General features: G+C 44.4%; 1 protein-coding gene across 1 annotated transcript; it reads right to left on the bottom strand.

The window, feature by feature from the left end:
• Positions 1 to 2,684: 2,684 nt before the first annotated feature.
• Positions 2,685 to 15,741, bottom strand: LOC123625913 (2'-5'-oligoadenylate synthase-like protein 2). Its single transcript, XM_045534647.1, has 6 exons — positions 15,330 to 15,741; positions 9,794 to 10,082; positions 8,606 to 8,781; positions 6,007 to 6,248; positions 5,391 to 5,532; positions 2,685 to 3,894 (listed from the first exon to the last, which is right to left on the bottom strand). Exons 1-6 carry the CDS (start codon positions 15,525 to 15,527, stop codon positions 3,421 to 3,423), a joined length of 1,521 nt encoding a protein of 506 aa, XP_045390603.1. The 5' UTR covers positions 15,528 to 15,741; the 3' UTR covers positions 2,685 to 3,420.
• Between the last annotated feature and the right edge of the window lie 508 nt (positions 15,742 to 16,249).

Here is a 16,249-nt window from a genome sequence, read left to right as displayed (position 1 = left end):
AGCAGCTTTCAATTATTTGATCGCTTAACACAATGGATAACATTAGAAGATTTTAAAAGGGAACATGGAGTCAGTAATGTGTTGGCATTATAGTTTGTCAAAATACCACCCAGTGGAGCATGCTTCTGTAGGGAGGGAGAAGGGCCAGGGGATCAGAAGGGAGTGAGCTAGGTTTTGGGCAGGAGGAAGGTACATAAAGATGGGTATTATCTTAGCTTGGATTCCCTGCAATGCAGGGCATGAGAGAAGGCCTTGCATGAAGGTGGTTTGTTCTAAATGATCCCAAGGCACAAGTGTGGGGGTATGGGAAGGAGAGAAAGCCAATTCAAGGAGCGTCATTACATTGATTACAACTGTGGGCAACTGGGGCTCAATCCCGTGGGGACCCTCAGAGAAGCTGTGTAGAATGTGCCTTAAAATTGTCCACCTGAGAGGTGGAAGAGGGGCCGCTGGTTCCTGCCTTTCCACTGGTTAAGGGTTGCCCCATGGGGTGGTAACTCCCTTGAACGTCCAGGTTTGCTCATGTATCAGGGGCTAAGTAGGCGCCCACAGATGCTCATGAGAAAGCAGAGAATGCCTAGGTGGAAAGCAGGGACATTTCCCCTACCATGTGGAGGGAGATTATCAAAGAAAATGCATAATACCAATGGATACAACGATGCTCTCAAATTCTCCCCGACCCTGTATGCACACTCCTCTGCCATGTTGACTTTACAATTCCTTCCACCAAGGGGTGAGACGATTTCCCCATCCTTTGAATCACGGCTTGGCCATGCAGCTTGTTTTGGCCAATGAGAGACACTAGCAGACATGATGCAAGCAGAGGCTTAAAAAGTGCATGCCTGTTGGGACTTGGCCTTCTTCTTGCCACTTTTGGAACCCAGTAGACATGTGCACAAGCTCAGGTGAGCCTGTTGGATCATGAGAAACACACGGTTAAGGCATCCCTGTTTTCCCAGCTGATATTGAACCAATTGCCAGACATGTGTGTGGGGCTGGTGTAGACCTCCAGCTGCAGGTAAGTCACATCAGACCAGAAAACCTGATCACCTGGTTCACAGACTCATTGAGCAAATAAATGGGTGTTGTTGGGTGGTTCATTAAGTGATATAAACTGACACACCCACTGGCATCGTTTGGACTCCTTGATTCACGTGATACTTAATTTCAGGTGGCAGCTTGACTGGATTAAGGGATGCCCAGATAGCTGGTAAAACATTATTTCTGGGCATGTCTGTAAGGATGTTCCCAGAGGAGATTAGAATTTGAATCAGTAGACTGGGCAATGCAGATCTGCTCTCACTCATGTGGGTGGGCATCACACAATCCTTTGAGGGCCTAGAAAGAACAAAAAGTGAAGGAAGGGTGACTCACACTCTCTCTTTGGGGCTGGGACATTCATCTTCTGCCCTCAGACATCAGAACTCCATTTTCTTGGGACTTACACTCCTGGCTGCCCTGGTTCTCACATGTGCAGACTTAGACTGAAACACACCATTGGCTTCCCTGGGTTTCCCACTTGGACACAGCATATCACAGGACTCCTCAGCCTGCGTAATCCCATGAGCCCATTCCCATAATAAGTCCCTGCTTCTGTAGCTATCTCTATATCCTATTGGTTCTGTTTCTCTGGAGAACCCTCACTAATACAATCTAGTTGTGCCTGATGTTAGCTTGCCTTGGACTCTCATGGGCCATGACATTCTACTTATTTTTGCTTAAACCAGTTTGAAGTGTGTCCCTGTCACTTGCAATCCGAAAGGTCCTTATGATCCCTATTAGATAATCCCTATTAGAATTGTCCATTCATCCAGCACATGTTTACTGAGCACCTATTATGTGTTAGCCCCTATGCCAGGCACTGGGAGACAGTGGTGAATAAGACAGAGTCCTCCATCCTTGCTGAGTTAACAACAGCAAAGTGGTCAGAGCATGAACTTTGGAGCCAGAGTGCTGGGTTCGAATCTGAACTTAGCTGTGTGAATGTACAAGTCATTTAAACCAACTGTGTCTCAGTTTCCCTACCTATAAAATATGGTTGATGATAGTACCTACATACTAACGCTGCTATGATGCTCCGATGACGTGAGCTCCATCTCTGAATCTGCTTCCCTGGGAACCCAGCCTGAGACATCTGGGTGAAATTTTTGCATTTGCATATACCCCTGTAACTACCATCCAGATCAAGATAACAGAACATTTCTAGTATCCCAGCAGGCTCCTTAAATCCTCTCCTGATCAACAACCCCCTAAAGGTAAGAACTGGGACACGGTTGTCCCTCTTTCCCTCACATCCCACATTCCACCCACCATCAAGGCTTTTTGAATCCATCTACCTCTTCCCATCTCCACTCCCACCTCCAGCCCAAACCGCCATCGCTTCTCCTGGGATGACTGCAACAGCCTTCTAAAGTGAGCGTCCACTCTTGTTGCCCTGCCCTGAAACCCATTCTACCAGTTCTTGGCTACCTTTGGTCTAACAACGTTTGGACACAGGGGTGAAGGTATTGCCTATGAGCATGGGGACCAGGTCTACTCTGCCAGCACGGGGCTTGCGTAGGCGAGTGTGGGCATTTTCAGAGAACGAGACATAGGCCGGGAGGCCCGCCAAACAACATGGACTCCAAAACGGCATTGGACTGAGACCTTCATGAATGTAAGAGTCAAGAATTCAAAGCCATTCATTGGTTCATTCATTTATTCAACAGGCAAGTGCCAAGTTTTTGCACCAGGCAGGTGCCATTCTGGACCATGGGGACACAAGGAATAAGGCATAATTTTTGTCAAGTCTCATTAGACTGGGGAGGTAAATGATCCGACAAAGAGACACAACGAGGGTTCCAGGTGCCTGCACAGAAGCCTGATGGGGGTGTAGGGAGAGAGTAGGGCAGAAGATGACTTGAGCAGCAGTATGAGGCTTAGCACAGTAGTTCTTAAACTTCAATGTGCATCAGAATCAACTCGGGAGGCTTGTTAAGACAAACTTCTGGGTCCCACGACTTGAGAATCTGACTCAGGTTAAGTCTGGGAATGTCGCTGAGAATTCTCCCGTCTAAGACGTTCCCAGGGAATGCTGATTCTGCTGGTCTGAGATCCATGCTTTGAGAATCAATGACTTAGGAGGTTGAGGATTGAAGGATGAGAACATGGAGGGAAGGGACGGAGGGATGAACAAGGGCTAGACGGTCAAAGATCCAGGATGCCAAGCAAAGGAACTTGAACTTTAGTCTGTGGGCAATGGGGAGCCATCCGAGGACTTTAAGCAAGGGAGGGGGTATGTTCATATTTATGCTTCAGAAAGAGCAAAGTTGTCTGGGTAGAGAGGGGCAGGGGCGGGGAACAGGACCATAGGACCGTCATGGGCAACCTGACCACAGGCACCCAATACAGGTCGCTTGTCCTGTCTTTGTCCCCACCATCTCAGCTTCTCTTAATGAGCGTGATGGTGTCACAGTCCTCGATCTGCAGGTCTGCCAGGCTGCGACGATCCCCCAGTTTCCGCCCCTCGACCTTCAGTATCTGATCCTCCACGTGAGGTCCTCCGGCTTCCTCGATCTTCTCTTTCAAGTCACGGATGGAGTCATCGGGGTGGATGGCGTAAGGCCGGCTCTGGCCGCTACAGTCCTTCACGAAGACCTGGATCTCGGGAGGGGTGGTCTCTAGCACCCGGACGGTCACTTTTGAGAAGATCCCATAATCCGCCAGGGTCCGCTGGCTGCTGAGAAGTTGTCGCTCCCCTCCCGGCTCCTGGAAAGACAACCGCTGCTGCCCGCTGAAGTCATACTTTCTCTTGATCTCTGTCTTCATCTTCCAGATGGGGCTGTAGGGGTTCACCGAGAGTGTCCAGGCCTCCTCCCCTGTCTGTTTCACTGTCACCAGGACGTCCCTCGCTCGCTGGAAGGGAGGAGCAGATAAGGTTATCTATCTGGGCGGTCCTATCTGTTGTCCCCAAAGCCTCCCTTCTGGCTGCTGCTAATATAATGTATCGCCTACTGAGATACTTCTAAAACTAATACGCGAGACGACACGCATAAACCAGGACTGTCCCAGGGAACGGAGACTACTTGGTCATCCTCGGCTTATGGAATCATCGGGTCACACTGTCCTCTGACTGACCCCAACTGGAGTAACAACTGGCGACAGTTCTCCAAATAATACTCCTCCTGTGTAGACCTATTCAGAGTCCTTGCCTGTCGTCTGGTGATAACATTAGACTTACCCCATAGGCGCATCACAGTGCTGTTGGGAGCTCCAGTGCTTTAACGTATTTCAGGCTCCAGCATGTATGTTCAAGGGTATTCGTTGTAATGGCAAAAGTCTGAAAGCATCCTGGTTGTGCACACTAAAGGACTTTCATTCTCACTGAATTATGATAGACTGTTGAAAAGATTGATTGGATCTAGGGTGATTTTATGTTCCAGTTTGTCCAGGGCAGTCCTGGTGCATGTCCCTTGTGCTGGCATGATGAACACCACCCCATTTTATGCTCGGAAGTGTCCCAATTTGGACTTTACGTTATATATGGTGATGCTGATGAGGTCTACATGTGTGGATATGGAATTGTCTTTAAGATCATTTAATTTAGTAATTGATTAACCCATTGAATAATAATTTGAGTGAATGAAGTAAAAATGCAAAAAGCCCCCAGGGTGTATGTTCAGGCACAGACACGCGCTTTTGTGTGTACAGCATATTCACAGGAGGCGACAGGAGTGATTGACAAGTGGATGTCTGGGAGGGGGTTGAACTGAGAGACCGGGGGCCAGGATAGGAGGGAGGGACACTTACTTTAATTGTATATCCTTTTAAATAATTTGCTTTGCTTTTTCTTTTGCCTTCCCAAGACCCCCCCGATACACTGGACATTCCCAGCCAATGGCACATGGCTAGGTGGTGGGTCCCTCTGATGTCTTAGTTATCTGCCTTGCTTCAATTGCTCCAGGGTAGCCTCTGAGGCCAGACTCTGACTTTCCATGCAGGATTGGTGACAAGATTTCTCCACGAGTACCAGGTTGGGGAAATTAGATCTTTCAGGGAGTTCTCACAAGCAGAGCTCTGGTCCCTGGGTTCCCACTTAGTGCTCAGACTTTGGAACTGTGATCTGTGTGGGAAAATTCATGTGTATGTGAGTACATTCTTTGCTATATACCTCAAATGGCTGCAGAGCAGGGTAGAAATTGCCTGCCCATTTTACAGGTGAAAAAACTGAGGCCTGGACATTTACAGCAGAAGGGGAAGAACTGCACATCTGGTTGGCGGGGATGTCTAAGGGAAGGGGTTTCCTGTCCCCAGGACCTATGGATGCGATGCAAGAGTTGGGAGGGGGGTTCATGTGGGGTTAAAAGGAGGTCAGCACTGAGTCAGTACTATGGGGTGGGAGGGGCTCATACCTGCACGTCCCAGCCCTGGTGGGGGTCCACAGTCCTGCAGCAAGCCTGCTGCAGGCAGTAAGCTGCCTCCTGGGCCACCAGGTCCCATCTTTTCTGCCTTCCCAGGTTGTTGGTGGGGTCAGCTGGGTCCAAGATAATGGGCCTGGAGAGAGAAGGGGAGTGGGTCTCCGTCACACTCAGGACTCTGGCCTCTGGCACTCAAGCCTACGGGATTGTGCATGTCTCTGTATAGGGAGGCCTCCCTGCAAGATGGAGCTCTTGTTCATGATCAGAGATGTAACCTAAGCAGGCCCAATCAGAGTGAATCAGAGATTTTGGTTGGAAAGTTTCATTATGTACTGGAAAATATGTGCCCCGATGAGCCTAAAACTGATGCAGCCATGAAGGAATTATCCTGAATCCAATGGTAAAACCCTGGGTAGGGCAGAGCTAAGGAATTCATAGGACGGGACCCTGATGACATAGCAGACATCTGGATCACATCATACCTGAAGCTGCTTTTATGCATGGACTTTTTTAGCTACAAAAGTTACAATCAGTTCCCTTAATAGTTTAAGCGGTTTGAGTTGGGTTTTCTGTTTCTTAAAGCTGAAAATAATGCAACCAACACACTCACCTGCATTCCTTCAACTTTAGTTTGATAAAGTTCCTGACAACATCATTTTGGAAATTATAGTACTTGGTCCAGTATATGCAGATGTCTTCGTAATCTCTGAGGAGTTCCATCACAGCCACAAGCCCTTCATCCATGTCAAAGTTCTCACTTTCGTTTGTACCCATTTCCCAGGCATAGATGGTCAGTAACTCCAGTGCATATTTGGAAGGTAATGCCACTCCTCGATATTTACCTTTCAAGCACTGGAGAAAGGGGGTGGGGAGTGGAGGAAGAGAGAAAGAGGGAGAGAGAGAGAGAGAGGGAAAGAGAAACTGAGACTGATGCTTGATGCCCTGGGACTTTCCTGGATTATGTAGGTCACTTTGCTGCATTATGTAGCGGAAGCCATGAAATGGCTGGGGGTCTAAACAGACTTATGTCCTAAGGCCATCAAGATTTCAAAAAAGAGGAAACTGGGATGTCTTATGAACATTCTGAGCATCATCAATCCACGTTATTCAGTTGGAATGGAGGAGGCAATATAATATAGTGAATTTAGGAAATAACCAAAGAAAACTAAAACACATCTGCACAATGAAAATGTAAAACAAAATCAGAACAAATTGAAAGACAAAGGAGAAAGAGTAATAATGTGAAATGTTCACTTCCTCCAAAATTGATTTAGAAATTTATTGCCATCTTAATTAGAATCCCAGTGATGTTTTTAATGGGATAAAATTATCTTAAGGTTCATATCGAAGAATAAATGCCTAGGACAAGCCAACAAAATGAGAAAAAAGAAAAAGAGAGGTTGATTATTTGTCTTCTCAGATATATTGTATAAAACAGTTGTAACCCAAAACACTATGCTTTTGGCATAGGAATAAGTGGTATAAAGCATTTATTAACAGAACCAGTAGCCCAGAATTAGCTCCCCGTGGAAAGGAGAACTTCATAATTGATAAAAGTGGTGTTTCGGTTCAGAGGGAAAAGGATGCATAAGTCAATGAATGATGCTGGCGTAGCCTGTTTACCGTTTGGAAGAAAATAAATAAAAGTGATCTCAATGTCACACCACATACCAAAATAAATTACACATGGAATTAAAGTATTTATTAAGTACATTAGAAAAAAATTAAGAGACTATCTATCTATATAATATATATATAGCAGGTCAGATAGGAAACTTACAACCTATAAAACAAAGTCAGACATATTCGTCTTTGTAAAAAATTAGAAATCATTATATTGCCAAAGATAGTATAATTAAGGTCAATAGATGAATGATATATTGGTAAAAATATTGGCAACAAATATGAGAAATAATAGTAAATACTTACAATTTACAAAGAGGTCTTATAATTGAAAAAAAATCAAACAGTGGGAAAATACGTAAATTAGACTCCCAAAAGTTCAAGTTCAAAGGTCAATAAGCAAATTTATTTTTTTAAGGGTAGTCTACAAAATCACTATGACATGATTCTATTTATGTAAGCTCTGTGCATGAGCTATATGAATATAAATGTAAAGAGAGGCATGAGAAAACAGTGTTATTGGTATTGTCTCAGGGATTTCATGTAAATTTTACCATCTTTCTTATGTCTTTTTTGTATTGTTTAAATTTTTTTTTTGTTTGAGATAGGGGTCTTGCTCTATTGCCCAGGCTGGAGTGCAGCAGCACAATCGTAGCTCACTGCAACCTCAAACTCCTGGGCTCAAGTGATCCTCCTGCCTCAGCCTTCCAAATAGCTGGGACTACAGGCTTGCACCATCACACCCAGCTAATTTTTAAAAAATTTTTTGTAGCAATAGGGTCTCCCTGTGTTGCCCAGGCTGGTCTTGAACTCCTGGCCACAAGCAATCCTCTCACCTCAGCCTTCCAAAGTGCTTGAATTACAGGCATGAGCCACCACAACTGGCTCTGAATTTTTTTGTTTTGATAATGAGTCCATTCTAATATTCTGATAATCAGAAAAAACAATTTATTATTATTATGAAAAATAGTGTTGTCAGTTAAGAGCACAAGTTCTGAAGTCAGACGCTTTTGTGTTCAAATCTCAGCTCCGCTTTAGCTTTTGAGTCTCAGTTTTCTTATCTCAGAAATGGGGATAATGAATAATACATGCATTAATACAGTTGTTGGAAAGACTGGATGAGGAAAACTATGCAGAAGTGCTTAGCATAGATCATGGAACATAATTAACACTCAGTAAATGGTAGCTTTATTACTATTATTGTTGTTTTTATTATCCTCTGGAACGCCTGAGGCCTGAAGCCTGCTGGAAATTATGCTTCTGCTGGAACCATTTCATTGCCCTTGAGGAACGTGTCATTGGAGCCAGGAGGCTCTAAGCAGGACACTACGCTTCAGAAAACAACGGAGTACAAAACAGCAGTGACAACACCACCACCACCAATAATGGCCATCCCTAACACTGGCTAGTGTTCTAGACTTTACAAATAGCTTGCAATTATGCTATTTCACCTACGCTACATAACCTGCCTCTTATCCTTAGACAACCAGGTTGTTTCCAGTTTTTTCTTCTTAAAACGATGGGATGTACCCACTCTCCCCTGTCCCGTGTCCCTGTACCTTCTAGCCTGGCACCCACACTCTCACCTGCAGGTACCAGTGCTTTACCAGCTGCAGGAGGCTCTTTAGTTTAGGAGGACGGCTTTTCACAAAGTGTCTCTGCAGCTGTGTGAAGCTTGATGAGAACTCCCCAGGGCGGCCGGCGCTGGTGATTAAATTTTCATAGATTTCCGGTGCTGGTTTAGAGTCTGGGCAAAAGGATCCTGGGAGGAGAAAAATACATGGTTAGGAAGATTTACCCTTCCAGGTGGGAAGATGGCAAAACAACTGCTGAGCATAGAATATGCATAAATTATTATCCCATGCAATCCTCACTGTAGCACTATTTTACCCATTTTACAACTAAGTAAGTGGAGGCCTAGATGGTTTGGTAGTACACTCAAATGTCACATCGATTTTTAAAAACTCACATTGACCAAAGACTTACCATGTGTCAGGCACTGGGCTAAGCTCATGGAATGAGAACACCTCCGTGAGGTAGGTACGCTTAAGTGGAACCACAGGAAATTGCCATTTTTGTGCATCAAACAAGGTCAAATATTGTCAGTTTCCTATGGGTCACTCAAATTTAAGATTATTGTCCCATTCAGCAAGTTGGTATGCTCAGTCTTGGAAGGGTTAAATAGTTTGCCCAAGGTCGTGTAACTAGTAAGTCTTAGAGCACAAATTTGAAGTCATTAAGGGCCTCTCCCGCTTTTGTTTAGGGACAGGGTCTCACTATGTTGCCCAGGCTGGAGTGCAGTGGCTATTCACAGGCATGATCATAGCACACTACAGCCTTGAACTCCTGGAATCAAGTGATCCCCTTGCTTCAACCTCCCAAGTAGCTAGGACATGGGACAGGTGTACGCCACTATGGCTGGCAAGAGCCCTGCCTTAAAGATGATTCCAATCCAGCTCTGTCTGACTCCAGAGACCCTGAAGAACTTGTTTGACCTGGTGTTTCCCAGAGGTTCAAAGAAGAATCGCCTTCTTGGGTTGGGTGGGAATCCATGATTTGGGAGAAGTCCCCTTTCCTCGGGCCACAATGGGACACGGCAACACATGCATTTACGGGAGGATTAATCTTCAGGGTACTGCTCTAGTCCCATCTCCCTGTCAAAGAGCAACCTCCACTCTCTCCTCACTGGTTTTCATTTCCCCAAACCTCCTTGGAGGCCAGGTTGGTGAAGGGGTCCCAGTAGTTTCTCTAGCCCACCCCATGGCTGTCTTTACCCAGAGCATTGAAAGCCGGGAGCAAGTCCACCCTGACGACTCCACTGTTCTTCCTGGACTGGACCTGGAGGGACAGGGAGCGAGGGGCGCTGGTCCCTCCCCTGTATGGGGCCACAGTGATTTTGTAGGCTAGGCTTCTGCTACAGTGAACCAATTTCTTCTCCATGAAGCTGATGATGACTCCTCGGAGCTGTGCCTGGTGTCGGAAACTGGAGAAGCAGCTCAGAAACAGAACCAGGTCCAGGTCGGAGCTGTAGTTCAGTGTGGTCCCCTTCCCTGCGGAGCCACCCTGTGGAGGACAACAATGTTAAGCTTCACCTCCGCTGAGATCTGATGCTTTGAGGTTGAGATTGAAGCCGGAGGCACCCATGTGAGGCTGTTTACATAGGTCCCAAAGGAGCCCTTGGTCTCCACCATATATTGGTAGCCTTTGCTATGGGTATTACTACATCTTTTAATTGATTAGAAAAATTAAATACCTGGTAAGCAAGTCAAAGGATATAAATGAAACGTGGAACTCCATTTCTTCCCAGGCCTCAACCCCTCTCCAGAAGCAACCACAGTTACCAGCTTCTTATATAGTCTTCTATTAATATAAATGTTCTACACCGAGACCTGCACTATCCAATATGGTGGCCAAGAACCCCATGTGGATATTTAAATTTAAACTAATTCAAGAATTTATGGGCAGGCACGGTGGCTCACGCCTGTAATCCTAGCACTCTGGGAGGCTGAGGCGGGTGGATCGTTTGAGCTCAGGAGTTCGAGACCAGCCTGAGCAAGAGCGAGACCCCGTCTCTACTAAAAATAGAAAGAAGTTATATGGACATCTAAAAATATATATAGAAAAAAAAATTAGCCAGGCATGGTGGCACATGCCTGTAGTCCCAGCTACTCGGGAGGCTGAGGCAGAAGGATTGCTTGAGCCCAGGAGTTTGAGGTTGCTGTGAGCTAGGCTGACGCCACGGCACTCTAGCCAGGGTAACAGAGTGAGACTCTGTCTCAAAAAGAAAACAAAAAAAGAATTTATGAAGAAGACCCCAAAGGCAATCACAGCAACATAAATAAATAAATGAATGGGACCTGATCAAATTAAAAAGCTTCTGCACAGCCAAGGGAACTGTCACGAGAGCAAACAGACAACCTACAGAATGGGAGAAAATATTTGCATGTTACACATTCGATAAAGGGCTGATAACTAGAATCTATATAGAACTCAAGAAAATCAGCAAGAAAAAAATCAAACAACCCTATCAAAAAGTGGGCAAAGGACATGAACAGAAACTTTTCAAAAGAAAATAGACTAATGGCCAACAAACATATGAGAAAACGCTCAACATCTGTAATCATCAGGGAAATGCAAATCAAAACCACAATGACATATCACTTATCCCCAGTGAGAATGACCTGTATCAAAAAGTCCCAAAACAATAAATGTTGGTGTGGACGCGGAGAGATAGGAACACTCATACATTGCTGGTGGGACTGCAAACTAGTACAACCTCTGTGGAAAGTACTATGGAGATACCTCAAAGAGCTACAGGTAGAACTATCATTTGATCCAGCAATCTCATTACTGGGCATCTACCCAAAAGAACAAAAGACAACCTATAAAAAAGACATCTGCACTCAAATGTTTATAGCAGCACAATTCACAATTGCAAAGATGTGGAAACAATCCATGAGTGGATTAACAAAATGTGGTACATGTATACCATGGAGTACTACCCAGCCACAAAAAACAATGGTGATGTAGCACCTCTTGTATTATCCTGGATAGAGCTGGAGCCCATTCTACTGAGTGAAGTATCACAAGAATGGAAAAACAAGCAGCACATGTACTCACCATCAAATTGGTATTAGCTGATCAACACTTACGGGCATATATAGTAATAACATTCATTGGGTGTCAGGCAGGTGGAGGGGGGAAGAGGGGATGGGTATATACACACCTAACGGGTGCGGTGTGCACTGTCTGGGGGATGGACATGCTTGAACCTCTGACTTGGGCAGGGCAAAGGCAATACGTGTAATCTAAACATTTGTACCCCCATAATATGCTGAAATTAAAAAAAATAAATTTGAACTAATTCAATTGAAATGAATTGGCCTTGTTTGAAGTGCTCAATAGCTGACCAGAGACAGCGGCTATTATATTGGACAGCACTATTTATAGAACTTTCTCATAATTGTGGAAAGTCCTACTGGATGGCTCTGACCTAGACAAACATATTTTTGTGTATATATTTTGTACACATATATTTTGTATGTATAGATTCTTGTGTGTATGTACAAAAATTTTCTAGACTTTTTATTTTGAAATCATGATAGATTCACAGGAAGTCGCAAAGAGAGTACAGAGGGATCTGGTATGTTCTTCACCCTGTTCCCCCCAATGGTCACATCTTACAAATATAGCCGAATATCAGACCCAGGAAATTGACATTGATGCAATGTGCCTATTTAGTTCTGTAACATTTTATATGTGGAGATTCTTCTAACTGCTGCTGTGATCAAGACATAGAACTATTCCATCACTGCAAAGATCTTCCTCACACATTAGTAGCTCCTTCAGAGTTACGCCTCCCTCCCCCTTCCCTCCACCACCCCTAAACCCCAGAAACCACCAATCTCTTTTCCGTCCCTATTATCTTATCATTTTGAGAATGTTATATAATTGGAATCATATGTTATGTGACCTGGAGAATTTGGCCCTTTTCCCTCCACTTAGCACCCCGTGTTGTGGGGTGTCTTTTTTAAAAGTTTTTTTGTGTGTCTTTAATTGATACATAATAATTATACATATGTATGGTGTATAGTATGATGTTTCAATACATGTGTACATTGCATGATGATTAGCATAGCCATTACCGCAAACATTTCTTTCTTTCTGGTGAGAACATTCAAAATTCTCTCTTCTAGCCATTTTGAAATATATCATATGATATGTTGTTGTTAATCATAGTCACCCCCGTACAATAGAACAGATGAACTTGTTCCTCCTAACTGTAGCTTTCTACCTGTTGACCAGCCTCTCTCTAATCTCCCTCCCCCATGTTGTGTTTTTTTTTTTTTTTTTTTTTTGAGACAGAGTCCCACTCTGTCACCCTGGCTAGAGTGCCGTGGCATCAGCCTAGCTCACAGCAACCTCAAACTCCTGGGCTCAAGCGATCCTTCTGCCTCAGCCTCCCGAGTAGCTGGGACTACAGGCATGCGCCACCATGTCTGGCTAATTTTTTCTATATATTTTTAGTTGTCCAGCTAATTTCTTTCTATTTTTTAGTAGAGGTGGGGTCTCGCTCTTGCTCAGGCTGGTCTCGAACTCCTGAGCTCAAATGATCCGCCTGCCTCGCCCTCCTAGAGAGCTAGGATTTCAGGCGTGAGCCACCGCGCCCAGGCTCCTCATGTTGTGTTTTACCATTTTGTTCTACCATAATCTTCTTACATGTTACTCAAGTTTGGCTTTGGTCCCCAATCTACCTGCCATTGTTTACTTTTCCAAAGTCCTGAAGGACTTGCTTTGTGATGTTTGCCTAGAGTTTTACTTGTAACGTGTGAGAGAGGTCATTCGTAAGGGTTTATATCATTTTAGCTGGCATCAGAAGTTTACCATCTCTTTTGAAATCAATATACGTATACAAACATATGAAAGAAAATGATTTTTTGGTGATTTATAAACATTTAACATGTGATAATAGTGCACTAAAACGTGAATAGTATTTATCTATGAGTAGTAAGGTTATTCATTTTGTATTTTCCTATATTTTTGTGGCTCAATGTATTACTTGTATAATTAAAAAAGAATCATGTAGCAATATCGACTTCAGAGCTTTATGGATCCTTAATTTAGACATTGGATTCTTTGATCACAGGACACAGAATAGTTGAAAAGAAAGAATATAGGTGTCAGATGGAATTGGTGATTAAGTCCTGGAAGAGATGTCCCTGCACAAGTTACTACTGGTCCTAGAAGACTCTCCAGCCATTAATGGTCAGAAATCAAATGGAATCAGCATAATTAACTCTAGAAAAATACAGTATGCTCATCCTAATATGGAGAGACGAAATCAGGAAAACTGGACGCAATTAAGAAAATTGAGCACTTAAAAGGGTTGACAGAGGCAGAGAGAAAGCAAATGTTGAATTATGTGCAATGTGCAATGTACCCTCTTCCTCCTATTAGAGAAACAAAATGTCATGCAGATGTGACCTTATTGCTTGTTTACTAATGTTTATTCAAATAGGGGCTTTAGCTGCATAGCAACATTGTTCTGGGTATTTTCTGTGCTGCTCAAAACAGGTGGAGGTGTTTATTCTAGGGGTGTTTCAGCTTCTGGAAATAGAGATCATTGAGAGCAAGAGGAAACGTAAAATACATTTTTTTCTTATACAGATGAACAGTCTCCACTTGACACATATACCTGTAAAGGTGGGAATAGGGACTTCAAGATATGGGTACTTGGAGTCACGTAAATGACACATCTCCCATAGAGACAGCACATTTGAATCTGTAGAACAGTTTTATTTGGAACATCTGTTAAAATAGTTGAACACCTTCAGACCCATCCTTAAGAGGATATACATCCCATTTCTGGTTCTCACGGGAAGTTCCTTTTGGTTTTTGTCGCAGATTCTGAAAGCAAAGAGGCTGACATAGCTCTAGAGCAGAGGTTCCCTATAGTAAGCTCGAATGTATGAAAGAATCAGAGCCCCGATGTGCAAAGTTGTATCTTTTTAAGCAACTGCAGCAGCTTGAATGTCTTGAATTTCTGTTTTGAAGCTCATAGTGTGGTGGTAATGCCCCTGAGTATTTGGGTTCAACTGTTTATTTAAGAATCCGGTAAAGCTGCATACCCTGCCTTTTCAGTCTTATTCTTGGCAGCTGTTCCCACTCCCAGATAAAGCCTGATTTACTTAAATTAATGATAGATGTCTTTCATCCTAGCAAAATGAACAAAATCTGTGGCTTATGGTCAAGACGCTTTTGATTTAGGGTGATATGCTAAATATTGAATTACAATTTAGTACTTTCCCAAGTGAAACCACGCTATAAGCAGGTGTTGAATTACATGGTCACCCCCTAAAAACCCTTTGAACCCACAAAGTACCTTCTGGTGTTACTTAATTGCTAAATAGCTTCTAACATAACCAGTCAGTGCCATTTTAAAAGAAAAATATAGGCGATCCTCTTTATGAGTTTGGGTGTAAAGTGGGGTTTCTTAAACAAGAAACAAAAAGCATAAATTTTACAGAAACCTGCTGTCCATATTCCACATGACTTCCTGGCACTCAGAGAGCTGGAACCCAAGAAATAATGATGATAATAATGATAATCCTCATTACCCTTTGGATCTGGAGACCAATTTACTGCTTAAGAGTATTTTTCCATGCTTTATCCCTCTTATTGCTCATAACAGACCAGATTCAAAGAGGAGGAGACTGATGCTCAGAGAGATGAAGTGACCCATCCCCCAAAGTCCCACGGTCCCATAGGGGCAGAGCTGGGATTTGAACCCCTGGCATGCCAAGTGCTCACCTTGACCACCTTCAGCACCCTGACTTCTTGGTCCAGGATTAGTTCATCATAGAAGCACTGATCCCTTAAGAACTGCTCGATTCTCTGCCAGACATCCTTCACTTCGTCCTTCCAGGCCCCCTGGGGCTGAAGGCCGTGCTTCACGAAAGCGTCCAGCCTGTCCCCGGGGGTGTCATACAGGTCCTGGGCAGCCGCCATCTGTGCAGGACTGGGAAGAAATCCTCTCTGCTTCTGCCCAGCCCCGTGGAAGCGGCACCTTCTAGCTTTTCTCCAGCAGGCTAAAGGACAGCAGAGGGGGAAGGGGACAGTGTGGGGCAGAGAGGAACTTATTTTCTTCTTGGGGTGCAGAGAGGGCTGGGGTGCGGGCCTCCAGGCAGCAGCTTGATCCTGGCTCCCTGAGCTGCCAGCAACTCAGAAGCCCAGCCCTCCTGCCGCTAGGAAAACGAAACTGAAACTGAGCTTTTCTTTCTTTCAAATTGGAAACTGAACATTGCTGAACTTTGAAAGAGGAAAGAGGAATTTTCTCGTTCTGTTTAAGGCTGCCAGGAAAGACGGCTGGCAGAGGGGGCCGAGTGCCCCCTTGGGCCTCCCCGTGGGCTCTCAGCCTGGGAGTTTCACCAAGTGCCCTGGAGCTGGCCTTGCCCACTTCCCGCTTCCTGCTGCGGGTGCCCCTGGTGTGGGGAGCTGCTGTCAGGGTGGAAAGGCTAGTAGGCGCTCACCGCAGGTGGAGAAAGATTTCTCATGCAGAGATTAAGATATCAAAGTAAAAAAGTTTATTTTATCCTTCTTAGAGGAGAAAGAGAGGGGTGGGGGAGAGAGAGAGAGAGCGTGGCATCCCAAAGAAAGAGAAGGAGTGCCAGCAGGGAGGACAAGTGGCTCGCTGGATTTAAGGGGGACAAACAGAAAAAAAAATAACAAAG

This window comes from Lemur catta, chromosome 21 (assembly GCF_020740605.2).
Source record: "Lemur catta isolate mLemCat1 chromosome 21, mLemCat1.pri, whole genome shotgun sequence".
Lineage (NCBI taxonomy): Eukaryota > Metazoa > Chordata > Mammalia > Primates > Lemuridae > Lemur > Lemur catta.
Note: the sequence above shows the minus strand (reverse complement) of the source record. Positions and strands in the feature narration are given on the sequence as shown.